Source organism: Panthera uncia (assembly GCF_023721935.1).
Source record: "Panthera uncia isolate 11264 chromosome E2 unlocalized genomic scaffold, Puncia_PCG_1.0 HiC_scaffold_19, whole genome shotgun sequence".
In the NCBI taxonomy this organism is placed as follows: Eukaryota; Metazoa; Chordata; class Mammalia; order Carnivora; family Felidae; genus Panthera; species Panthera uncia.
The window spans coordinates 30,610,161-30,636,347 of NW_026057588.1; the positions used below are offsets into that span (position 1 = coordinate 30,610,161).

Here is a 26,187-nt window from a genome sequence, read left to right on the forward strand (position 1 = left end):
TTTGTCATTTCCAACCTGTGGGACCTCAGGCAGGTCCCTTGGATCCCCAGAGCCACAGTTTCCTGACCTGAGAAATGGAAAGGTGTTTTCTTCCCTGCTTTCCTCACAGGCTTGTCAAGACTGTCCATGGGCCAAAGAAGATTAACATCCTTGGTGGATGGGAACCTGTGGTGCCGGGCACTCCTGAGACCTTTGTTCAGTCCTTTCCCTGACCTTCTGCCTCTACCCATCATCAGCCCCCAGAAGGCCAGGGCAGGCTCACCATCCTTCATTTCCCGTCCTCTTCTCTCCACATCCTTCACAGAGGATATTTGTCCTGCTGGTTCCCCTGGTGAAAATGCTCTAAGCACCTCCATGCATTACCATTAATCCATTCAGTTTCCATACTAATTGGTGCCCTAGTATGTTCCAGGTATTAGGAACACAGTGGTGTGTACGACAGCCAAGGTTCCTCCCCTCACGGAGTCATATGCTACTCAAGAGAAGACATACAAGAAATGAACAAATAAATTTGTGTACAGATGTAATGAAGGGAATAAAACAGGGCAACATGATAGAGAGTGGGGGTGTATTTCAGGTTTGACTGGACAGGAAGGGACCACTGAACTGAGATCTGAACAACTCAGGCAAAGGAAACGCAAGTGTAAAGGTCCTGGGGTGGGTCTGAGCTTGGAATGTTTAAAGGACAGAGAGGTCAGCACGCCTGGGTTTATCCAAATTCCTGTCCATCCCACTTAAGTGTTGTCACTTTTGTGACGCCTTCTTGGATTACCACCTCACCCCTTACTTGCCGACTCGGCTCCAACCAGTTTCCATACCCCTGTGGTTACAACCGGCCCTGACCAATCTGGGTCGTGATGGACTCTTTACACACTGGACTGTCAGCTCCTTGATGGCAGGAACTAGCTCCATTAGCCAGCACTGTTCAGGCATGTAGCAGGTGATCGTTGGAAGAATGGATCAATTAACCAATAGACAAACAAGGGAATGCATCCGTGAATACCAGGTCCATTTACTTGCTTAAACGTCGCCTTCTCAGATTCCCTGACCCAACTGCCTCCCCACCCTCCCCACACGCAGCACTGCGCATCCCCTACCGTGCTGTTTTTCCCTATGCAAATATCACCTCACATACCATAGAATGTGTGCATTTATTTTGCTTCTTGATTCCCGTCTCTCCCTGGCAGAATATCAACGCCACCTGGGCAGGGATTTTTGAGTTAAGTTGTGCAGGCCCAGAACAGTGCCTGGCACATAGCAGGCACAGATAGGAACAAATGAGTTAGGGGTAAATGAATGAGTGGAGAAATGAATGAAGCCCGATAGAACGAGGGTCAGAACTGCAAATCTGGGCTAGCCTGCCCGTAACAGAGATGTAGGAGTAAGGGTTGGGGCGTGACCTTTCAACCCTGAGCCGGCCAACTGGCCGGCCATCGCGTTTGCCTGTTTGCCGACGGCGGCAATGCGCTGAGCAGAACATTCCCACTTCGTTGACGGAGAAACTCTGGCAGGGTAAGTTTCAATGGCCTGCGGCAGATGACAGAGCCCGTGCTGACTCGGGTCGTTTGCTCTCCCGGCCCCCTCTCAGACGCGACTCTGACCCCAGTTCTGGGCGTCTCGCTCTCTTCCCGCGGTGGGAAGCCAGAGCCCGGTGGCCCCCGGGAGCTGCGCCTGGCGCGCCGGTGCGTGCTGGAAAGGGAGCGGGCACCCGGGTCCCCGAGTCGCCCCCCGAGCCCGCGCCGCGCCCCCGCCCCTGCCCGGCCCCGGCCACGCTGTCAGTCTCCATTAGCGCTAACAGGCTCCAGACGGAGCGGGCCCGGCGCGGGCTTAATGCAATCGGCGCGTTACCTGGGGCGCAGGCTACATTACCAGCCCGGCCCCCGCCCGGCGCGGCCAGAAGCAGCCAGCGCGCGCCCCGCCGGCCGCCCCGCGCCTCCCGCGCTCCTCGGGCCGCGCCCGAGCGCCACGCGGCGGAGCCCAGCCCCGGCCGGCGCCCCACAGCCCGTCGCGGCCAGGCGGGGCACCCGGGACCGCGGCGCTGCCGGACACGTGAGTGCGCCCTGCGCGCCGCCCGGCCGAGGTGTGCCGGAGACCCCGGCTGCGTGCGCAGAGCGAGAGCGGTAGCGACTTTGAAGTGCGGAGGGGTAAGTGTCGGGAGGCTCCTGGGGCTGCCGGAGGTGGCACAGATCCCGAGCTGGGGGACAGGGGGCAGCCAACGGCACGGGCAGGGTCACCGCCCTGGGAAACCTCCGCCTCCGCGTGTCCCAACCCAGCCATTTGGGGGCGAGAGGGAGCGGGCGAATGAGGGAAGCGCTGTGGGGTCCGGGACCAGACCCACAGGGCCGGCAGGGTTGGTCTCCAACTCTAAGTTCCGTCTCAGTTCCGCGCCACTACCGCTCTTTCCAAATTTTACCAACAGACGCGCGCGAGTCTGGGGGAACCCTGCGTCCGCTCGGTGCGCGCGCTGGCCGCTCTATCCCCGCGCTCCCGGGAGGTCTCGGGAGGCGCATGGAGGGCGGGATGGCCTAGTGACCACATCTTTTCCTTTTATCCAAGCAGAGCCTCGGCGCGCTCCCAGTACGGCTGACGTTCCCCTCGCCAACCGCACCCATGCTTCTGGCGCGGATGAAGCCGCAGGTGCAGCCCGAGAACGGCGGGGCGGACCCGGGGCCGGAGCAGCCGGTGCAAGGGCGCAAAGCCGCGGAGCTGTTGGTGGTGAAAGAGCGCAACGGCGTCCAGTGTCTCCTGGCGTCCCGCGATGGCGACGAGCAGCCCCGGGAGACCTGGGGCAAGAAGATCGACTTCCTGCTGTCAGTGATCGGCTTCGCGGTGGACCTGGCCAACGTGTGGCGCTTCCCCTACCTCTGCTACAAGAATGGTGGCGGTGAGCCCCCTGATGGGCTGGGGTTTGGACTTGGGAGGCTACCTGACCGCAGCAGTGGCCAGGACCGGGGCCGGGATGGAGGAGCTGGGATGCGCGGGAGAAGAGGAAGCACGCGAGCGAGTCTGGAGCGCAGAAGGGTCTGCACGGGGCTCACGGAAACAGAATTGGAGTCCTCAGTGGAAAGGGGAAGTGGAGGCTTGCCCCTGGACAGTGATAGGTGCATGAGGAATGTAGGTGATCTTTTGATGGTTCGCAAGAAGATTTGGAGAGCTCTGCAAGGGGTGCCAGAAGTGCACAGGATGTGACAGCCAGGCACACAGTGATCCTAACTCCAGCACTTTGAGTCTTGGGGCAGGGACCTCTGGGCCAGAAGGGGAGAGAGGATGTGGGTTCCCTGAAGGCACTTGGGAGGCCTTGCACTCTTGGGGACAGAGACTCTGGAACTGAGACCCACAAAGAGAAGCTAATGTCAGAGAGCTCCACTGTCGTGTTGGTGCTTGTTTTGATGGAGGGGCCGGAGTGCACAGTCTAGGTAGGAATGGGTCTTTAGGGACGAAGAACTGGCCCGATGCTTGAGGCAGGTGAAGCCTTTGCCCCCTGCAGCCGCCTGGGGTCCTTGGCTCCGATGCAGGGTGGAGTAGGAGAGGGGCCTGGAGAAAACTCCAGTGGAAGTAGCGAGGCTCTCTCCCCTTTCCCGTGCAGGGTGACACGATACCCACTTGCCTGGGATGCAAGTCTAGAGACCAACTATAGCCCAACCAAATGGCAGAGCCTTGGAAGAAGCAGCTTGGGGGGACAGGACACAAGGTCCTAAGACCCTAGCTCCTTCTTGAGGGCCTTTGCTCGTGGGTGCCTAAACCACACCAGTCCTGCGCTCCTTTGCTAGAGTTCAGGGGTGCCCTGAAGAGAGCCTGGAAAAATGACAGGAAGGAAGAAGTTGGCACACGGGGGCTCAGCTCTGGAAACTTCTCTCTATTCCCTGGGCCATCCCGCCTGGCAGTAACTGTAGCTCAGGACTCCAGGGGCTCAGAGGGAGGCAGGGCAGATGTTTCCTTACCTGGAACCAGGTAAAGGGAAAGCTTGTGATCTGCCCCATAGGGTCTGGGACCCAGCTGTTTGCTTCAGTGTTTGCTCTGGACACTTGCTTTGGTGGAGAAATGGGAAACGTGACCCAGAGGTGACACTCTTCCGTGTTTGGCTGCTGTGGCCTCTCAAGAGTCTCTGGTCAGGTGTAAGAATTCTGGCCCTTTGGACCCAGGAAGGGAGGAGATGCAGCTTCCGTGTATTTTTAGCAGGTGGGGAGGTGATGAATGGAAGACAGACTGAGAGACCCTGAGATGTGCCATCCAGCATGACCTCAGTGACCATCTGAGACCGTGTGTCCCCAGACAGCAGAAGCCTCTATCAGTAATCAGCAATATTTACAAGTTCCCCCCTGGTGTGAGGCACAGTGCTGGGCTCTGCCGGGATCACCTAGATAGATTCATCACCACACCTGCCTGCCAGGAGCTTCAGTCACCTGAAGTGTCATACGCCATCCCCACGCCACTGCCACTGTTATAAGCGTTGGGTGAAACTCCAAGGATCCCAGATGGCCAGCCACACACATCAGCTAGATGGATATTCTGGGGCCCCGCAGACACCGTGTGCTCACTTGGTCATTGCCACCAATTGTGACCACCTGCTGCCTGCAAGGTGATATACCAGGGGCTCAGGGCACAAACATAGCCGATTTGTCACAGGTTCCAATTTGTAGGTAAATTTGGCCAGAAGCTCCCTCTCTTGGGTCTGCTAGCCCTGTATATCACCCACCTGCGTTGTTCGGTCATTTATTGCTTTGTGTATCTGTCACCCACACAGACTGGGGCACATTGAGGGCATAGACTGTCACTTCTTCCTCCATTTCTAATGCCCAAAGTAAAGTCTAGATCCTAGGAATGCGATAGAAGGTACCCAACAAACTTCTGTTGAGTGAATAAATGAATGAAAATGGTCCAAGTCCTCAGAGACCTAATGCCTATCCAGAAACACTGACTAACCCAGAGAGGCAGCATGCGCTGGGAGGGGTGGGGCCAGCAATCTAGAAGTTAGGGGCCTTGGCCGTGGAGTCCCGGGTTCCAACTTCTGGCAGTGTGATTTGGGGCAGCCTCTGAAGCCTCAGTGTCCTCATCTGTCAAATGGAAAGAATGGCTTTCAGCTCAGAGGATAAGGACGTGATGATATGATAATGCCGGTGGAGAGCCAGGCAGAGAGCATGGCCTTAGTAAAGGTAGCTGCTGCTTTTCCTTAACAACATTTTGATGACGTGTGACATGGGTGGGAGAGGTGACAGGCGCTCTAAAGGCCCGAAGAGGGGCTGCTTGGGAAAGATTCGGAGGTGGACTGTGCTTGGAGCACCGCCCCAAGGAAGGGAAGGGAGGTGCATGGACAAGCCTTGAGAAGAAGATAGGAGGCATTTTATTCGAGAATGCACGTGCGATCATCGCAGAGACTAGGAGTGCGGGCTGGCGGGAGGGCAAGCCATCAGCGATAAGGGCGGAGAGACAAGTTGGGGCCCGGCCCCGGAGACCTTGAATGCCAGGCTAAGGGGTGGAGAAGTTGTCCCAGTGAATTTCCATTTCTGGCTGGGGTGGCCATGGATGACACAGGGGAGCGAGGCAGCCTCCCATTTCCGTCGCAGACTCGAAGGCAGATCCTTTTCTCCTCACCCCTCTGGGGGAGCTCAGCTGGCCCCTTCTGAGCTTGATCTCTGCGGAGACCCCCTGGCTGCTCCTTGGGGATCAATTCTTAAATGTAATTCTAAAGTCAGCCCCTGAGATGGGCAAGCAGGTTGGCAAGCAGCCAAAAGACCCAAGTTTGAATCCCAGCTCTGTTTCTGTGGGCACAGCCCAGCCCGTCGCTACGCCCGAGTTCCCCACTACAGCTGGAGGTGAGCATAGGTGACCCCCAAGACCTGTCCCTCTCCAAAGACCTGGCTCGGCTCTGCACTTAAGCCCGGACTCACCCGCCCTGTTTATTTCATGGCCTGTGTTCTCCTCTGGTGCCAGTTTACCAAAGTAACCTCCGCGCCTGGCTGCTCACGCTGGCCCATACTGGAGGGTGTTTTGAAATGGTAAAAGTGCCAGGAGTTTAGGCCCCCGGCTAATACTTTCTGAGTTAATTCCTGGGAAAGATGAGCCTGCCTGAACATCTTCGCATAGGCCAGCTGCTGGGACGCACAGATACGGGAAGCTGCCGATGGGGAATGCCTTGAAATTTCCAGGGTTCGGAACCTTCTCAAACGGAGTGCCGGGCAGTGGGGCTATTTTCAGGGTGCTAGATACTCCCCCTGCACCGGTGGTGGTCTTGGGCCTGGCCGCGCTGATGTCCGGGGAGGCGTAGGCAGATCGACCGGGTCCCCATGTCTGCCTCCCTGCCAGGGAAGGGGTCTCGGCAACGGCCGCTTCAGTTTGAGACAAGTCCTGTGCCGTCAGACACATGGTCTCTAGGTTCAGACAGACTCACGTTTGCATCTGAGCCTGACACTTCCCGGAAATGTAGTCTTGGACTCCTCCTCTCTGGGCGTCAGTTTTCTTGTGCAGAGAAGGGGAAAGAGTATACTTTCTCATCAGCAGGGTGATGACGTGTGCAACATAGTGGGGGTTCAATAAATGGACCCGCACCTATTATTGTTATCATTTGGTGATTTTTAACCGCAGGCTAGACCCAGTGGCGTCCTGGTTTCGGAGGGAGCAGAACTAATTCTAAGGAAGAACTGAGGAAGGGGAATAAGGCTGGAAATTAGGCACGTCTGGGTCACGGGAAAGCAAGAGGCAAGACCTAGGCTTTGTTCCAGGTCCTGGCAGTCCAGCCTCGCCCCACTGCACTTTCCTCACCTGGAAAAGGGGGATTAACAGTCCCGCACCAGGTCCCGTGAGATGTGGTTCTGGTCCCGGATAGGGTTCTCCTCCTTTCCTGAGTAAGCTGAGCATCTCAGGTATGCACAGCCCGTGGGGGGCAACCCTCTCGGCCAAAATATCTGGACTTCTGGAGGCTGGGTGTGAAGCGTGGCTGGTACAGAGGTCAGAGGTTTGCAGACTCAATGCCCTCACCTCCGGCCTGGCTGTAGGAGGCCGTCTACACCCTGAGCTTGCCAAGCCTGACCCTGACGCTGACGGTTCGGCTCAGGTACACATGAGCCGGCCAGCTGGCGTGGCCCTCCGCTGACGAGTTTGCAGGAATGAGGTGCTCATCGGGGGCTAGAGCTGAGACTTTAAACCGGGGTCATCAGCAGGAGGGGGCTCACTGCTCTGAGCTGGCCGTAAAAGATCTAGAGAAGCTGTTTCCAACAAGATGGGATTTCGTGGGGATAAATGCTACACCCTGTCCTGTGGTCCCAGACCCAGCTGCCTAACTAAGGATTAGGTCACCATGCAAGTAGAGGAAGGCCCTGGGGATTTCATTAGCTGCATCCTCCCTGTGACTCCCTTCTGGGAACCATTTATTTAACCAGAAAACATTTCCGATGTGCTCATCATATGCCAGGAACGTGGAGATGAGCAAAAGGCAATCCCCATCTTGAGAGAACTCTTAGTCTATTGTAAACATCCTTAAAAGCTAACGTCATTTGGGGTTCTGTGATTGGAAGTATTATATCCCAGATGAGGGGGATGAGGTTCTACTGATCTTTGTGAGTTGTGTTGCCTTCCAAAATACAGTTCTGAGCATCCCAAACGCCCTCTTATTTGTTCATTTTGAAGAGACCAGAATGGAGATAGGAAACGAGAACCTTCAAGGAGCTATATGGAAAGCCCCAGAATTCTTAATAAATATCAGGTCAGACCCTGCAAAGTTGACAGCAGAGAGAGAATCGCCCCATGCAGAGGGGAGCCCCAATGCTAGTCTCCCTGCTTTTAACCCCCTTTGCCCTCCTTAAGGGAGCAGGGGTGTTAATCCGTCAGGAAGTGGGCATTTCTCCTTGCTGGGGATGTTCCCGGGTCTCAGATTGAAGGCCCGGAGGTCAGCGGGAAGCCCCTAAAGTGACCGTGCTGCTCGTTTTGTGTGGAACTTCCTCCCGGAGCAGCAGGCATTTCTGCAGAGGGGTGCACCCGTGCTCCTGGCCAATCTCAGTAAAAGTCAGGAGGACTCAAGAGCTGCGAGGCTCCACTTGGGCTGAGGTTAAAGGGATCCTGGGGCCAGTGGGCAGGGGCAGATGAGTCTCGGGGAGGAGGAAACATGAGTGGTCACCGCATGGTTCCAATACCCTACCCTGGGCAGAATCTGTGTTGACAAACACGAATGATCTGGGCTTCGTTTATTGTAAGAAGCGGAGTGTTTCTCTAAAGAAATGGCCGTGTGAAGCCAGCTGTTTAACTGGCAGAGACTTGGGGGTGGGGGTGGCGGGTGGCCCTATGCCCGACACCCAGCGTGCACAGCATTGCTTTGGACAAGACTGATCTGTTCCATTCTCCATGGTGCGAAGGACAAAAAGAAGGTGGAAAGTGAAGGCTGCGGGGGAGGGATTTGGGGAAGGCGAAAAAGCAGTGCCGGCCAGAGGGACAGGTCGGCTGCCAGGTTCAGCAGAGCCTCAGCTGGCCGTGGGCACCTCTGAAAGGGGGACGGCCACAGGGGGAGTAACCGGCCTCACTCGGGATAGGGACATGAAGGGTCCGGGGGACCGCCTCCACGTCCTCCTGTGCTGGTGAGCCTCCAGCAGGCATTCGGCGCTGTGCTCCGTGCAGGACCCGGCCACCGTCCCCTGCACAGGCACTTGTCAACTTGGCGATTTCCAGTTTACAAAGTTGCACTGTGCGCGCTCTGCGGTGTGACGGTGGGATGTGATTCCCGTTTACAGAGCGCCTGCTAAGCGCCAGGTAGTTACTTCTCCTCCATCGTCTCCAATTATCACAGCAAACCAGAGATGCACTGGCCAATTCTCCGGCTCCCCAGACCCCAGCGGGGTGTCCTACAATTCAGTCCTGACACTGGCGACCGGGAGTTGGCAGACCCCTCAGGTTAAGGACTCAGTCCCGCAAGACTGCCCCCACTTCAGATGCCACCCATGGGTCTCAAGCTGTCACCTGTGCTTCTGACCACCTGGCTATAAGTCAGGGGTTTCCATGATCCTCTCTTCAGGTCAGTAATGTGCCACAGCAGCTCATAGAACTCAGGGAAGCACTAACTTACATTTTCCAGTTTGTTATAAAGGGTATGGTAAAGGATACCAATGAGGAGGTGTATGGGGCAAGTTCTGGACGAGTCCTGAGTGCGGGAGCTTCTGTCCTCATGGAGTTGGGCTGTGCCACCCTCCTGGCATGTGCTGATGTTCACCAACCTGGAGGTTTTCCAGGTTCCGTAGTGCAGAGATTTTTATGGAAGCTTCATCACGCGGGCGTAATCGATATTAGCTTTATTTGTCTCCAGCCCTTCTTTCTTTCCTGGAGGTTGGAACCTGGGGCCGAAAGTTCCAAGCTTCTAATCAGGGCTTGGCTCTTCTGGTGACCAGCCCCCGTCCAGGAGCTCACCGGGAATTGTCTCATTAGAATGAAAGATACTCGTATCACCCAGAAAACTCCAAGGGACTTAGGAGCCCTGTGTAAGACATTCCTATCACCCCCACTCAGAAAATTACAAGGGTTTGGGGCACCTGGGTTGCTCAGTCGGTTGGGCATCTGACTCGTGATTTGGGCTCAGGTCATGGTCTCACACTTGGTGAGATGGAGCCCAGTGTGGGGCTGTGCACTGACAGAGGCGTGGAGCTGCGTGGGATTTTCTCTCTGCTCCTCCCCTGCTCGTGTGTTCGTGTTCTCTCTCCCTCTCTGCCTCTCTCTCTCTCTCTCTCTCTCTCTCTCTCTCAGAATAAATGAATAAACATTAAAAGAGAAGAAGAAAATCACAAGGGGTTTTTAAGAGCTCTGTCTCAGAAACCCAGAGCAGAGACCAGATATAGTAAAACCTTGGATGGCGAGTAACTTGTTTTTCGAGTGTTTCCGCAAGACGAGGCACACATTTCTAAAAAATTTTAACTTGATAAAGCAATGATGTCTTGCAATACGAGTGGTACGTGACGTTGAATGTCACATGATCACAACGGAGCCAATGATTCGGAGCCAATCGTTCTTCTCTCTCTCTCTCTCTCTCTCTCTCTCTCACTGCGGGATTATAGGTAATCGTCTCCTAGGCTCAGGTGCTCCGTCTCAGGCCGCAGTGTTTGGCAGAAATCAGTGACTTTTCCAGAACGTTGGAAGGTGCCCATGACTGGCAGTAGTGTATTTTTGTCCCTTCAAAGCACCGATGGACAGTCCTTTGCTTTTCTATACAAGAGGAAGCTTAGGAATGCTTGGCTTCCTTCTAGGTCATTGGATAAGCTCCTGGTTAAAGTCGTGCGAAAAGAAAAAGATTCCATTGAGCCGATAGATAGCAGAGATTCTGTTAGGGATAGTGAAAGTCGTCCTACACAGTAACCCTCCTCTCTCCCGTCTCCCTTACACCAGCCACGAAGGTTTTCCAAGGTAAGCGCAGGTTAATCTGTTTATTTTTCTTTATGTTTTGAATTTTCTTTCTTATTTTGCGTCCTATTACCATATTGTAATCATTTTTATATGAATATTTTGGGGCTGTGGAATGAATCATCTGAGTTTCCCTTATTTCTTATGGGGAAATCCGCGTTGATATACAAGTGCTTTGGATTTGGACACATGTTTCTGGAATGAATTATGCTTGCAAACCAAGGTTTTACTGTATCCATATTCCATACTGTGTCACAGGGGGTCTTCCCCGGGCCCTGTGCTTTAGACAGCCCTGCTCCGCCCTCTTTCCCTTCTCACCGAGGCCTGCCCACCGAGAACACTGCCCCCCCCACCCCCGCCACCACTCCAGATACCGGTTCCCAGTCATTCCCTGTGCAAACGCCCCAACCTCCTTCTGGGTCTGAACGGGCCTCTCGCTTCATTCCTTCTGTAATGTGCACAGGCCGCAGGCCCCAGGGGAGGCCAGAGGCCTGTGGTCTGCAGGGGTGTGGACAGAGCTTAGACATGTGTGTGCAATAGTCCATACATACGTGCAAAAGGCCTTGCGTGTCCCTGGACAGAGCTGAGGTGGGGCTCCCCCCTTCACCGCCCCGTTGTGGCACAGGGCTCTCAGAGGCGAGGGCTCCAAAACGGAACCTTATGATAGAACAGTTATGAACGTGCACTTGTCGAGGCACGAAGATAGAGCATGTTTGATTTAAAAGGTGCAGGCTGATGGGTCATGTGGAAAACCGTGGCCATGTGCGGTGTCCAATGCCAGGGCCACCTTGCCCCCCGGCCCCACCCGCGTGCCTGCCGCGAGCAGCACCGGCTCTCATGCAGATGTCACCCTCTCTTGTGCCCGCCCTTATGTCTACTATGCCTTCAGGGTGTTCAGGGCGAGGGCACAAATCTGGCTACTCTCGGCATTGACCGAGGTTTTCTTGGAACTCTGGCGAAAGCCGCAGCCACTGCCCATCCACAGCTGAGCCACGGGCACCGAGGGAACAGTCCCACGAGTCTTCACTTCTTGATATATCAGGCTGTGGCCAGAAGGCACAGCTGGAGGCATCTGGCCCTCAGCAGACTGGGAAGTGGGTTCCCTGAGGGACCCAGCTCTCCTTCCTGCAGCCCCTCCCTGGTCACACTCTCTCCAGCTCACCCCAGATTCCCAGTGGGCCTCCGCCCTTCTGCCTCCTGCTGAGGGCCCTGCAGACATTCCCTCCCCTTTCCTGAGCTCCTCTCATTTGCCCTCCTCATCTGCCCCAGCGCATCCCACTCGGAACTTGGTGCCCCTGGGCTTCACTTCCTGAGGGCTTGGCATTTGTACAGAAGATTCCAGAACCCCTCTCTGACCAGTGCGGTGCCTCTTTAATGGTGAGGTTGCAGGCAGTGTGCCCTGGGCTAGCAGTGATGGGACGGATGCTTTCCTTACTAAATTCATCCGAAGGCCATTTGTCAGAGTCTCTTACGGCCCACAGGTCTTTCCTCGGGTGTTCGTGTGTGTCACTGTGCAGAAGGGTCACGAGTGTGCACGGGTGTGCATCTGTGTGCGTGCATTTGTGTGAAGAATGCCAGGAGCTGAGAGCCTCAGGAGATATGCCCTGTGGGTGCTTCTCTGGGTCTGTACACCAGGACCTGCGTAACCAGAGAGAGCCTTCCAGAATCAAGACAGGATTGTGGGCTGTGGCGTCTGAGGTTCTCAGCTCTCAGACCCTGTGCAAGGCCGGTTTGCAGCTGGTACTGCCACGTAGCAGGGCCTTGGGGATGTGGTGGTTATGGGCCTTGCAGGGCAGTAGCTTCTGGAAAGTTTGCAGTCCAGCCTCAGTTTCCCAGGAGCTGCTGCGGGGCTGTTTCTAAGCGAGGCCTCCTCGGCTGACCTCAGGCATCCCTGAAACCCCTTTCTGGCTCTCCAGCCCTGCTCCAGCTTCCTCCAGATCTTTCTGCAAGGGGGCTTGGCCCAGCCAGCTGGTCAGTGTCTTCTTTCGGAATAAGGCACTGGCCCCTGGGCAGCTTTCTGGTTTTTATGCACACTCAGCTGCTCCATCATTCTGGAGTGTTCTTGGGCTGTTTCCTCCTGAAGCAGTGGCTGGGCTCACATCACAGGCGCTCACAGAGAAGAGCCTCGGGCTCGTGCAGACCTGTCATCCTCCCTCCTAATCTCCTCTGCTGGCACTCCCAGCCAAGCACAAGAGGAGACGAATGTCCAACTGGGCAATTTACCTACCTGTTGTAAACCTGTTGTAAACCTCCGGCCACCCGGAGGTTTGGAGTGGGGGACATTGGCCCGAGTGAGACGCCTGGTTAGTTGGCTGACATTGCTCTTTCCCTTCGCTGTGGAAAGGAACGCCAGTGCCAACATCTGAGCCGTGAGCCCCGCTCTTTCCTTCCCCGCCGTCCCTCGGGCCACCGACCTCAGTCTTCAGACCTATTCAACAGTCAGATGCGTCTGTTTCCCCTACTCTCTGGCTCCCGTCTCCCGAGGGCAGTAGCAAGGCGGTGGGAGACGGAGTGGGGCTCAAAGGGATGTCCAGATTATTCTAGTCTGGACAAGCAGCTTAACCTTTCTTAGCCTCAGTTTCCTCATCTGTTGAGTGGAAGTAGCGGTAATTACGTCTCAGGGATGATTTCAAATGAAGAATTACATAAAAGCTCAGTGTGTGGCTCGTCATATAACAGATGTTCACCAATGTCACCATCACCACCACCACCAACTACCTCTGTCACATTACCAGCGTCCGTTCCATCGCCACCACCACTACTGCCAGCACCGTGGACAGACGAGAGCTCAGGTACCAGGTCGGCCCTCTCTGCGTGTGGGAGAGGGAGAAGGACAAGGTGGAGTCTGAAAGCAAGAAATGAGGAGGGGACGAGAGAGGGTGGCACGTGGGCATTCAAAGAGGTCCAGCAGGGAGCAGGGGATGGGGTATTGGACCAGTATATATGACCAACTGACGAGATGGCTAAGCTGGCCCCAGATCCCCAGTTCCAGGACAGCCTCCCCTCTGAGACCCTGTTCAGCCTCACGTCCCTCACTGAAGCTGGAATATTCTGGCGTCTACAAATTATGTTGGGAATGGCTCTGGAGCTCTGGAGGCAGGCAGACCTAGGGCCAAACCCCAGATCCATCACTTACTGGCTGGGTGACCTTGGTCAAGTCACTGGATTTCTCCAAGCCTCAGTTTCCCCCTCCGAGAAATGGGCATAGCAGTTGCTACCTCAGACTTAGGGTCGATGGGATCACGGATGTCCAGGGCCCAGTGCCTACATGATACGTAGGAGGGACTCACTTCCTGCTAGTGTCTTTCCTGTGCCCACAGTGCTGGTCCTTCTCTTGCTTCGGAAGGGACTGGATCCCAGAGCACTGGGGCCGACACTTCACGCTTTGTCCTTAAGATCCCTGGGCTTCCCGAGGAGCAGCCCTGGGAAGAAAGTGGGGGCTCAGCCTGAGTAAGTGAGACTGGGTGAGTTTGAACCTGGGGTGCCGCGTGACTTTGCCATAATTCCTCGCTAGCTTGGAGCCTCAGTTTCCACGTCTGGAAAATGGAGATAGCAATCATCGCTGCATCTTAGGGTCACTGTGAAGGTCGAAGGAGACCTTGCATGGAAAGCACCTGGAACACGGCACAGGATGTTATATTCCTCCTGCTACTGTCATTAAATATTTCCCGGCTTCTGCACTTTCCTGGTGTGGGCGGGCCAGAGAGTGTTTGGTTTCCAAGGCTACTGCATCTCCGCCAAAGGCCAGAGGCGGGGACGAGTGTGGATCTGGCCTGGCCACCTCCAGCTGCGTCAGGAAAAGGAGCTGGCATTTTGCTTCGGTCACGCTGGCAGCCTGGGCTGACATGGCACGTATCCCAGTGAGTCACCTAACGGCGTCAGAGCCCGGTAAGCTCGCCCCAGGCTGCCGGACACGCTGAGCATCATCTCTGAGACTCACACACGTCTCATCCCAGCAGGAATTCTCTTGGGGATGAGTTGCTGCCCATGGCCAGGGGCTCTCACTGGTGTCTGCGATGCTCTGGGTGGGTTTCTTCCCTGGTCAAACGCTCGCTCTAGGGATTATTTGCCTTCAGTCGCCTGTAGCAGGGGGAGCCTGATGCGTTCGAAGACCTGAATGTGAATCCTGCTTCTGTCCCTTACCAGTAGCAAGAACAGGCCTGATTCAACTCCCTTCCCTGCCCTCAGTTTCCCCCGGAGGTGGGGGACATAATGACCCTGTCTGATCATGTCTCTGAGCAGCTGTGAAACTAATAATCCAGTGAGATTGTGTTTGGGAAAGCCCCATGTGACCTGAAAATGAGACAAATATAAGCAAAGTTAGAAACTCAATCGTGTGAGGCTTTGGGCACTGTCTCTCCCTCACTGATGTCAGTTTTCTGACCTTTAAAAGGAGGGTTTGGGGCAACTGGCATTCCCCAGAGTGGTGATCCATGAAAGAAAAGGTTCTGCATTTAAATGAAGTTGGTAAAGACTATACCTCTAAGCGTCTTCATGGTGCTTCATAGTGTGTGCCTATGTGTATCCAAGGCCAGAAGAATCCTGCCAGGAACAAGCTCGTTCAGCTTTGATTAACCCAGATTTTACTGATTTGACCACACAACCTCATTATCATAGTGATGGTTTTTCCTGGTCCCACAACAATTACTGTTACTGTTACTGTTACTGTTAGGATTATTTGTCTTGAGTGCTCTGTGTTAAATCTATTTCCCTACCACAAAACACCCCTTGGGAAGTGGCCGGGGAGCAGATAACTGAGGACACTTAGGCTCTGGTAGACATTGATCCAAGCAGGTGCAGGGGGCAGACGCAAGGCTGGCCAGGGGTCCAGGGAGTCACGCTCTGCCTCTGTGTCCTCCAGGTGCCTTTCTGATCCCGTACACCCTGTTCCTTATCATTGCTGGGATGCCCCTGTTCTACATGGAGTTGGCTCTGGGCCAGTACAACCGAGAAGGGGCAGCCACAGTGTGGAAGATCTGCCCATTTTTCAAAGGTAAAGGATGGGTGCAGGGGAGTCAAGCAGTGTCCAAAAGATTTCCTTGGTGCCCCTGGAGAAACTGCTCCAAAGCTGGGATCCGAGGGGTAGACCAGCTCTCTTGTGGGATTCGTAGGTATTGGCAAGGTCAAAAGCATCCACCATTGCAAGCTACACGGAGAGCCCTTGGTGTGTCAAGGCCAGCTTAGCCTAGAAAGTCTGGGAGCCTGGGTACCAGTCCAGCCTCCGCTGCTGACTGACCAGAGGGTGTCTGTTTCCTGTATGGGAAATATTTACAAAAGTGCTAGAAGTACTCAACACATGCCTCTACTCTCCCCTCTTGCTCCCATGGCAGACATGATAAATAGATCGTAGACCTTTCTGGGCTCAGCTAGGAAATTGTCTCACAGTCCTGAATACAGCAGCCACGACTAATCGATCACATCTGGGACAGGTGATGAAGCCTGCTTGCATTTGGGACTTGGAGCACATCTGGGAAAAAATAGCCATAGCAACTGCCATTTCTTGGCCCCCATATGTCTACGAGAAGGGTATGGAATCAGAATTTGTGTCTCCCAAGCACTGCTTAGTGAACTGGGCCCGGGTGGCACTGAGGGCCAGTATGATCCTTATGAGCCTCTTCTCAGCTGGCACCTGTCTCCCGACTGCCTTCTACTCAGTCGTGTAGTAGACAGAGGCTGGTAAGAGGCTTATAAGACGTGTGTATTGGTTAGGACTTTTTAGTTTAACTTCCAGAAATCCCGCTCAAAGTGGCTTTCATGTAAAAAGAATTTTTGGCTTATGATATGGTTAAGTCCAAGAGTTTCTGCTAGCTTCGGGTACAGCTTGATCCAGGTCCTTGAACAGTATTATCTGGAATCTCTCTCCACCTCTCTCCGTCTGAAGTCGGTGTTAGCATCCGTCTCAGGCATATTCTTCTCAGGTGCTAGCAAAACCGGCCATTAACAACAAGATTAAATCCTACCAAGTTTACCAGTGACAGAATAAATCGAAAACACCTTTTTATCATCAGTAAAGATCCCAGAGAAGACTCTCCTTGGTTTAACTTGAGTCGTATGTTTACCTATCAACCAATCCCTATGGCTGTGGGGAAGCAGAACTCTGGTTGGCCAGGCCTGAGTCGTGTGTCTACAGCCAGATCAAGGAAGTGAGGGATTAGCCTCACCCAAACCTCACATGCTAAGAACACTTAAGGCTACTCCCTTAATCAATATTGCACAGGCCAAAAAAAAAAAAAAAAAAAAAAATGTCTACTGTAGACAAAAGCCCTAGAACTGGCTAGCCCAAGAAGAGCTTCCGGCATATTCAGGAAGATGAGATTGGTCCACGCATGGAGCAGATGGTTGAAAGGAGGGCCCAGAGAACACCCAGGACTGAAGTGCTAATCAGGGACTGCTTGTTTGGGGTTTCCCAGAAGCACGTCCTGAGACAAGGATTTGTGGAGGGAGTTATTTGGGGAGTCGATTCTAGGAAAGACTGTGAGGGACAGAGGGGAGGGTGTCAGCCAATAAAAGGTGTGTCAATCAAGCCTGTTCCACCATGGAGCAGGGGCCCATCCCCCTGGGAGAGACTGTTAGCATGCCTCCCGCTTACTCGGCCCAGGGGGTGAGGGGTCTGGGATACTCACACTCTGGTGCCTCCATACACTCCGGTACATATGCTCTGGCTGCTCCCTGGGGACATTGGGGTCCTGACCCTTCTGGCCTGCCTGAGGAGTGGGCAAGAGAGACAAGAGAGAGCACTCAGGCGAAGGGGTCGTGGGCTCCCAGGGCATGGAGGTGAAGCTCTGACAACCTGCTGCAGAGAAAGAGGGGCGTAGGGGTTGGGTCGTGCCATGGTTGGAGCTGGCTCCCCGAGAGAGGTGGCTCTGGGGCTGGGCCCGGGGAAGCCCGCGCCTGATCCCTCTCTGCCCCCGCCCAGGAGTTGGCTACGCTGTGATCCTCATCGCCATCTACGTTGGCTTCTACTATAACGTCATCATCGCCTGGTCTCTCTACTACCTCTTCTCCTCCTTCACCCTCAAGCTGCCTTGGACCGACTGCGGCCATGCCTGGAACAGCCCCAACTGCACCGACCCCAAGCTCCTCAACAGCTCTGTGCTGGGCAACCACACCAAGTACTCCAAGTACAAGTTCACGCCGGCAGCAGAGTTTTACGAGTAAGTCATCGACCTTGTCCTATTCACTCGGGCGCACCGAGACCTGTGCGGGGCAGGACCTGGGCCGACCACTAAGGGAAACCACCCCGGTCGGCATTTGTAGGGGGCACTGAGAAGCCACCACAGGCCTGACCCTGGGCTGGGAGCTGAGGATACAGCCCTGGCCAGGGCAGTGGAGGACCCTGTGTTCCGGCCCGGGAGAGTGGGGGTGCGGGGAAATACCCTAGTAAACATGTAAGGAAGCAAGAACGTTTCTCTAGAGAGTCGACGTGCTCTTCAGGAAATAAAACACATTTTAGGGAGTGTAGGTGCTCTTAAAGAACGAAAACCAGGTATATGGGGGGAAAGGACCATTAGCTCGGGTGGCCAGGGAGGGCTTGTCTGAGGAGGTGACATGAACACTGATGAAGCCAGCCAAGGGAACATCTAGGGGCTCAGCCAGCAGCTGATGGAACTGGAGCTTGAACCCAAATGGAACTGGTCCTGAAGCTGCCATGTGGCCCACCTGCGCTGCTGTCCCTCTGGGGCTTCCAGGTTGAAGGTTGTCGGTGAAATTCAGAAAGCGAGAAGCAGGCCAGCTATGTGCGGCTCGGGGGAAGTATGTGGACCATGTGTGCCTGAGAGGCACTGACTGGTGGTAGAAGACAGAATGTCTTTTTTAAAAAGACACGTTTTATGTTGAAATCATTGTAGATACAGAAAAGTTGGGTAAGTAACATGTAGAGCTCTTGTACACCCTGCATTCAGTCTCGTCTGTCGACACCTTATATAACCCTAGTGCAGTGATTGAAATCTGAAAATTAACGTTCATATACTGTTAACTAACCTGCTAAAGGCCTTTTTTCAAATTCGTCTGTTTTCCCACTAACGTCCTTTTCTGGTCCAGGATTCAGCCCAGAGTGCCACATGGCATTTAGCTGTCCCTTCCCCTTAGTCCCCAGTCTGTGAGAGTTCTCTGGTCTTTCCTTGGGTGTCATGACCTTGACACTTTTGAAGAGTACTGGTCAGTTATTCTGTGAATTTGGCCTCAGTGTGGGTTGGTTTGCTATCTTCTCCCGATTAAACTGAGGTTAGGCATTTTTGATAAGAATACCATAGAGATGATGCTGTGTCCTTCTCAGTGCGCCGTATCAGGAGGGACACGATGCCTCTTATGGGAACCTTGGGGATGGGAACCTTGAGCGCTTGGCTAAGACGGTACCTGCCAGCTTCCTTCTGTGTGGAGAGACCATTATTCCCTTTGTAATTAACAAGTGTCTTCTGCGGGAACCTCTCGAGGTTATGTAAATATCTTGTTTCTCATCATCCTTACCCCACATCCTCAGCATCCTTCAATGATTCTTGCCAGCAAAGATTATTATCATAGCGTTTGCTAATTGTGATTTTCTGTTCCCATCATTCCCTCTAGATGAATTGATTGGGATTCTTTTGTAAGGAAGAGTTGTCCCTTTCCCCCTATTTATTCCTTCATTCTATCATTTACTGATGCATTTTTTTATTGAGATATAATTGATGTATAACTTCATACTAGCTTCAGGTATACAATAATTTGACACATGTATATATTGCAAAATGATTCCTACAATAAGTTTAGTTAGCATTCATCACTACCCACAGTTACAAATTTTTTTTCCTTGTGATGAGAACTTTCAAGATCTGCCCTCTTAGCAACTTTCAAATATACAGTAGGATTGTTAACTGGACTCACCACGCTGTACATTACATCCCCATGATTTCTTTATTTTATAGCTTCTGGAAGTTTGTACCTTTTTACCACCTTCACCCAGTTTGACCACTCCCACCGCCTGCCTCTGGCAACTACCAGTTCGTTTTCTTTATCTTTGTAAAAAATTTTTTAGTTTCCACGTATAAGTGGGATCCTATGGTATATGTCTTTCTCTGTCTGACTTATTTCGCTTTGCATAACGCCCTCCAGGGCTGTCCATGTCGTCACAAATGGAAGGATATCCATTTTTTTCACGTGAATATTTTATGTATATAGATAAATTATATATTTTATATACACTTACATAAATTTTATATAAGTATAAAAATATTGTATATTACATATATATTTTGTATTGTGTGTATATATATATATATAATACATATATACACAATACATATATACAATACACCATAGTTTGTATGTGTGTGTGTGTGTGTACGTGTGTGTGTATACATATGTGTATATCACACTTTGTCTCTCTGTACACACACACACACACACACACACACTCCATCGTTTTTATACATTCATGCATCCATGGATATCTTGTTTCCATGTCTTGGCTATTATAAATAATGCTGTGAACACAGGGGTGCAGACATCTTTTTGAGTTAGTGTTTCCACTTCCTTCGGATAAATACCCAGCCGTGAAATTGCTGGATCAGCTAGCAGTTGTATTCGTAACTCTCTGAGGAGCCTCCATACTCTTTCCCACAGCGGCTGCACCCGTTTGCATTCCCGCCAACGGTGCACGAGGGTTCCTTTTCTCCACATCCTCACCAGCTCTTGTTACCTCTTGTTTTTTTGATGGTGGTCATTCTAACAGGTGTGAGGTTCTGATATCTCATGGTGGCTTTGATTTGCATCTCCTCCGTCGTTCATTGACATCTGTACGGGCTCGCGGAGAGTTGTTTTACTCTGTGGTTTTCATCCAGAACCGTCAATGTTTATTTGTGGTTCCCCTGTCATCCTCAACTCCATCCTTTTTTTTTTTTTTTAATTTTTTTTTTTAACGTTTTATTTATTTTTGAGGCAGAGAGAGACAGAGCATGAACAGGGGAGGGTCAGCGAGAGGGAGACACAGAATCTGAAACAGGCTCCAGGCTCTGAGCTGTCAGCACAGAGCCCGACGCGGGGCTCGAACTCACGGACCGCGAGATCATGACCTGAGCCGAAGTCGGCCGCCCAACCGACTGAGCCACCCAGGCGCCCCCTCAACTCCATCCTTTTATGTCTTGAGGTCAACTTGGTTTTGGTCACCTAATGTGAAAATGTTTGCACGTCGGGCTCTTCAGAATGCAGCTTGTGTTGTCTTTTTTCCTCGGGCGGGGACAAGCCCCGTTTTAACAATCGAGACACAAGTGTTCACAGATAAGCAGGAAGTCCTGTTACAGCTGTGGGGTGGGACAGGGAAATCTCACCGGGACCTCACTCGTGAGGCGTACGGGGTCTGGAGTAGGCTGTGACAAGCTGCTCTGTAAAAACCAGAGAGCAAATATTTGAGGCCTTGAGGAGCATGTATGTCTCTCGCATATTCTGCTTTGTTTCATTTTATCCTTTCCAAAGACAAAGACCATTCTTAGCTCACAGGCTATGGCCTGGACTTGGCTTGGGGGCCACGGCTCGCCGACTCCTGGTCTAGAGCAGTGCTGCCCTGCGGTGATAGGAATGTTCTCTATCTGTGCAGCTCAAGAGGGGGCCACGTGTGGCCAGTGGAGCCATCGAAACATGGCCAGTGTGACTGAAGAGTTAAGTTTTTAAATTTTATTTAATCTTCATCAATTTACCTTTAAATAGCCACATGTGGCCCGTGGCTACCACGTTGGATAGTTCTGGTCCAGAGGATGAGAAAAGACAGATTCATAAAAGACAACATGCGAGGACCAGCTTCCTTCAGTGCTATGGATTCTCTACTCCAAGGCCCTGGGGATGCGTCCTGATTGTCTGGAGACTGGGCTTATCCTAGGCCAGTTTCCATCCCTTCCATCTCAGGGCAGGAGGGCCAAAGAGATACAGTTTGGTTAAAAGTGGCCTCTGGAGAGCCTTGTGCCTCCTGGGGCTTGGGAAATTAGGCGCTCAGGGCCTAGGAGCTGCCCTCAACGAGCCAGTGCCGAGAACTTGCCGGTCCCTGACCTGCATGTCCCCTCCACTGTCTGTGTTTCCTGTGGGCTTCCAGCAGACATGTGCGAAATGACATAGGTGTGGGACTTGGAGGGGAGAGGGTCCAAAGTTGTCATCAAATGCAGATTGAAGCACATCTGAAACCCCTCGAGGACTGAGGCGTTGCCGTTGCTTAAAGCAAACATCCGTTTTGCATTAACAGTGTTATCCCTGTCTCCCTCCCCATCACGCACGTGTGTCCAGCTTTCTGCTGACTTCTTTGCATGTGTTATTTCAATTTAAGCCTCACCCCAACCCCACGAGGTTTCTGTAACTACCCCCTGCCTCCCCAAGTGCACGCACGAGGAGGCTGTGAATATAAGCACTGCCCCAGGGCCCCAGGGCCCCACGGCCAGTACTGCACAGAGCCAAGATTTGGGCCCAGGCAGCTTGTGCTTATAGGACAATGGGCCCAGGCAGCTTGTGCTATAGGCCGTGAGTGAACACCTGCCCCTGCTTTGCCCCTGGGACCCTCCCTCTCCCCACCCTAGCCCCTGCTTTGCCAGGCAGTGACATCCAGAGCCTGCAGTCCTAACCTCTGGGTCGTATTGGATTCGAGCCTTTATAAATGGCCATGACTACTCAGAAACATTGCCACAGTCACAGCTAACCTTTGTCCAGCCTAGATTATGTCCCAGTCACTATGCACAGTGCCTTTTCACCCTGACCACCGTGGCCAGTCTAGAACTATCATCGTGTCACGAAGGAGGAAACAGGCGCAAGCAGGAAACGACTTGTCCAGGGTCATGTAGTTTAGAAGTGACATTTGGAATGGGTTTGAACCCAGGAAGTCTGGGTGGAAAAGCCAGGCTCCCAGCCCAGCGATTCAGAACCACCCAGAAACATACGAATGCCTGGACCCTGCACCCAGAGACGCCAATTTCATCGGTCTGGGTGCAGCCAGAACATGGGGGGTTTGGCTCCTCTGGTGCACCAGCTCCTCTGGTGATTCTACTGTTCGGCCGAGGGTGACAACCACTGTCCTGACCACTGTGCTCTTCGGTCTCAGACAGAGCAAGATTTTTCCTGCTTCAGGCTGACATCCCAGCAGTGTCCTGTTGTGGGGCCATCTTCACTTTTATTTATTTATTTTTTTAATTTTTTTATGTTTTATTTATTTTTGTGAGAGAGACAGAGCGTGAGCAGGGGAGGGGCAGAGAGAGAGAGAGAGGGAGACACAGAATCCGAAGCAGGCTCCAGGCTCCGAGCCGTCTGCACAGAGCCCGACGCGGGGCTCGAACTCGTGAACCACGAGATCATGACCTGGGCCAAAATCAGACGCCCAACCGCCTGAGCCACCCAGGCGCCCCTCCTTCACTCTGCTTCTGAGGAGCGGGGCCTCAGAAAACCCCAGAACCTTTGGGGAGCTTGCGGATGGAAGTTTTAGGCCTCCTGACTTTATGAGTGTGGTTTTGGACCAGGAGGCGGCAAAGGAGCCGGGACAGAGGGTGCTGCTGATACGTTTAATTGGTTCTGTGCTCCCCCCTTCATCATCTCGTGCTAGAGGAAAAAAACATGACTTTTCTTTCTGCTCTGGGCAACCCTTGTCCTTGTAAATTAAAACGGAAAACGATAGCGTTGATCGTCTCTAGTCTAGTCATTATTTGGTTCCTCTTCTGACGTCCTCACGGCCGGCAGGTCTGCCCCGGCAGGAGAGAGAGAGGCCAGTTGGGTTTTGAGACACGGGTCACTTCAGTTACAGCCCTGAACTCCCTCCTGGCTCAGATGTGAGCAGAATGTGGTGGACAAAGACACCGGTCTTCCGTGCGGGACCTGGGGACTTGGGGCATGCGGCGGGGAGCGGCATCCGGGGCGTATTTCAGCAGCCCCGTGCTCCGCAGGGCTCGCCGCCTCCCCCGCCCCCCACAAGCCTCACAGCACCATGAGCTGGGCACCCCGGATCTCTTTCCACCCAAGACCCGTTTCGTTTTCGGAGGTGGCGGGGTTGGAAATGACTCCTCTCTCGCAGATAAGAAGGTGGCGGGTCGGGTTTTCGGCAAGTGGCAGGGCTGGGATCCGAAGCCAGGTCGTCTGGATCAGGGCTCTCACCCCACACCCAGGCTTCTCCGGTCTTCCTCCTCCCGCCCGACGAGAGTCTTGGGGCCGTGGGCCGGGGACCCGAGTGCAGGCGTCTCTGCAGGTAGACGGCAGCCCATTTCGCGCACCTCTTTCTCACCCTGAGCTTGCTGTCGTGTGCTTTGCAGTCCGTAAGTCATGAACTGCAAGTGGATTTTTCTTAATGGCGCATGGCCCTGGTATCTAGATGTTTCTGCTTTAAGAGAGTCACCCCGTCTCAGTCTGGGGAGCCAGCAAGTGGGACCCCCGGTGCCAGCCCTGAGGAAGGCTAGGTCGTTTCTTCTCTTCCCTCAGAGCCCGCTGGCCGGGGTCATTGCCATCTTGTACTCATTTAGGCTGATGGATTGGAAAAACCATCCAAGGGAACAAAACCACTATTCTCCCCAGGCTCTGGGCCTGAAGCCAGACAACCCGCAGCTAAAAGAAACCCTGACGCTCTCTGGAACTTTCCAAAGGGCACCCTTGGTGAACATGCTCCGGAGACAGAAAACTTCTACCCCCTGCCTGTTCCTGGTGGGACAGAGACGCTCCCTCCTCCCCGGCACCAACCCTCTGTGCTCAAATGTCAAGTAAGAAACTGAGCCCGTTTGGCCCGCGGACTTTGGAAAGCCTGGACCAGATACTTCCCGATGATTCATTTTCATTAAACTGCTGGAAGAGTCCAACAAACCCAAGTTACTTGTACTAAACCCCTGAGGCTCGGGGCCTGCTGGGGAGAGGCTGGGGTCACATTTCTTTTCCTGGGAATCAGCTCAGGAGTCTGGCCTTTACACTGGCGAACTCTCTAGACAAAGCCTGCGAGCCTGACCATGGATTTCACACGCGCGTGGGGGCATTTCAGCCATCCGGTTGGACACGCACTCACGTCATTTTAGCAACTTTCAGGACAAGTACAGCTGGTCCGGTGCCTTTTTCTCATGCTTTTAATAGTCAAATTGGCCAAATGGTTATTGACACCATTCAATATTTGGCCCATGAAACAATGAGGAAGGAGAATTAAGAGTCAGGTGGGTTCAAGACCTGATTCTAGTTCTCTGTCAATTTTTGGATGCACCCACCTGCTTTCTGTCCTTTCCCTTCCCTTTCCTTGAGCTGTTTCTCCTCTCCCCACACCTACCCCCCCTCCTTCTCCCCTTCCTCTCCCTCCCCTCCCCCTCTCTCCTCCTCCCTGTCTCTCTCTCAGGACATAAGAGAGGAAACTAAGTCAGGACATGATTTTGAGTTGAGACCAGCAAGGGGAGAAGTTTGCCAGGCAGACAAATTGGGCTGGGAAGTGTGTTCTAGGTGGAAAGGAACAGGAAGTTCTAAGGCCCAGAGCAACCAGAGCCTCATATGCTTGAGAAGTGACAGTGGCTCGCTGGGGCCAGAAGCCCAAGGCAGGGTGTGGTGAGACAGGGGAGACGCTGGGCAGGGGACAATTATGAAAAGTCTCAGGTTCTGAAACGTTTATGTTTTTATCCTTTAGACCAGGATTTCCTAACCTCCGCACTTTTAGCATTATGGGCTGGGCAATTCTACATTGGGGCAGGGCTGTCCTGTGCATTTGGGATGTTCGGTGACATCTCTGGCCTCTGCCCATGAGATACGGGCAGCGTCTCCTCCACTCCAGATACGAGAGCCCAGACATTGCCAAACAGCCCTGGGGAGGCAGTGGGAGCCACTGTTCCAGGTGATAAGGAGCCCTGGAAGACTTAGGGGCAGGAGACTGACAGATTAGAAGGGCAGATCAGACAGATGGATTTAAGGGGCCGTGGCATGGGGAGATGGGGAGACTTCTATAGCAGCAAGGGAGAGAATGTGGGTCTGGCCTGGGACAGGGCAGCAAGGGTGGGGGGTGGTAGCAGGCCAGGAGGCGGGATTAGGACGGGCTAGACACTAAAACCGATTGCATGGGGGAGGGGGGAGGGTGCTGATGCTAGGTGAGTCCTTTAAAGCCATGACGTCTGGCCTGGGGGCCGCAGGGATAGGGGCCATCTGGGGAGGGGACATATGGGCCTTTGTGGACCACACAGCTCTGCCCATTCGTTCACACTTGCTCACTTGCAGATAGATGCATGTGCCCGCCCACACCCCCTCTGTCCATCTCTCCTTCTGCCACACCTGTGCACCTCCTCTCAGCTCACCTGTCCTCCCGCACTCTGCAGAGAAGGCACCGGCCACCCCTCAGTGAACCCGCCAGCTGACTCCCTCGGACTAACCTAACTCCCCGGTCATTTTGGGGGCACTCCTTAGCTCCTTTGGGGACACTCCTGCTCCTGGAAGGCTGGGACTGGATCATGATCATTAGAGTTACCATTTGTTGAGCATTTCCTGAGTTCTAGGCATTGTCTACATTCTGGAATTTAATCCGCACGAGAGCATTTTGCTGAAAAGGAACAAGGCTCAACAGGGGGAAAGTCGACACCGGGTTTTGTCGCCCGCTACCCCGTAGGAGCTCCACGTGGCTTGTCTGCGGCCGTGTCACGGGCCCCCAACCCTCTCCGGCTCACAGAAGATGCGCAGAATGAGTTTGCGGAATCAGTGAGAGGGTTCGGGCCACCCCATCACTGGTGGCAGGGCCAGGGTGGGATCCCAGGTCTGTCTGATCCCAGTTCTGTTCCAGGTTCTTCTATTTGCTTTCACGTTCTTGCAAATAATAGACATCGGTCTTGAATGGATGAGTAAATGATCAAATGAGTGAATGAAACACGCCTCCAC

At 53.5% G+C, this 26,187-nt stretch overlaps 1 protein-coding gene across 1 annotated transcript in view; it reads left to right on the forward strand.

The window, feature by feature from the left end:
- The first annotated feature begins 2,520 nt into the window (after positions 1–2,520).
- SLC6A2 (solute carrier family 6 member 2) overlaps positions 2,521–26,187 on the forward strand; it is a 45,620-nt gene continuing 21,953 nt past the window's right edge. Inside the window, exons 1-3 of the mRNA XM_049621214.1 lie at positions 2,521–2,884; positions 15,233–15,364; positions 17,288–17,525. Of these exons, the coding sequence (XP_049477171.1) occupies positions 2,611–2,884; positions 15,233–15,364; positions 17,288–17,525 (644 nt within the window). The 5' untranslated portion in view covers positions 2,521–2,610. The remainder of the gene's footprint in view (positions 2,885–15,232; positions 15,365–17,287; positions 17,526–26,187) is intronic.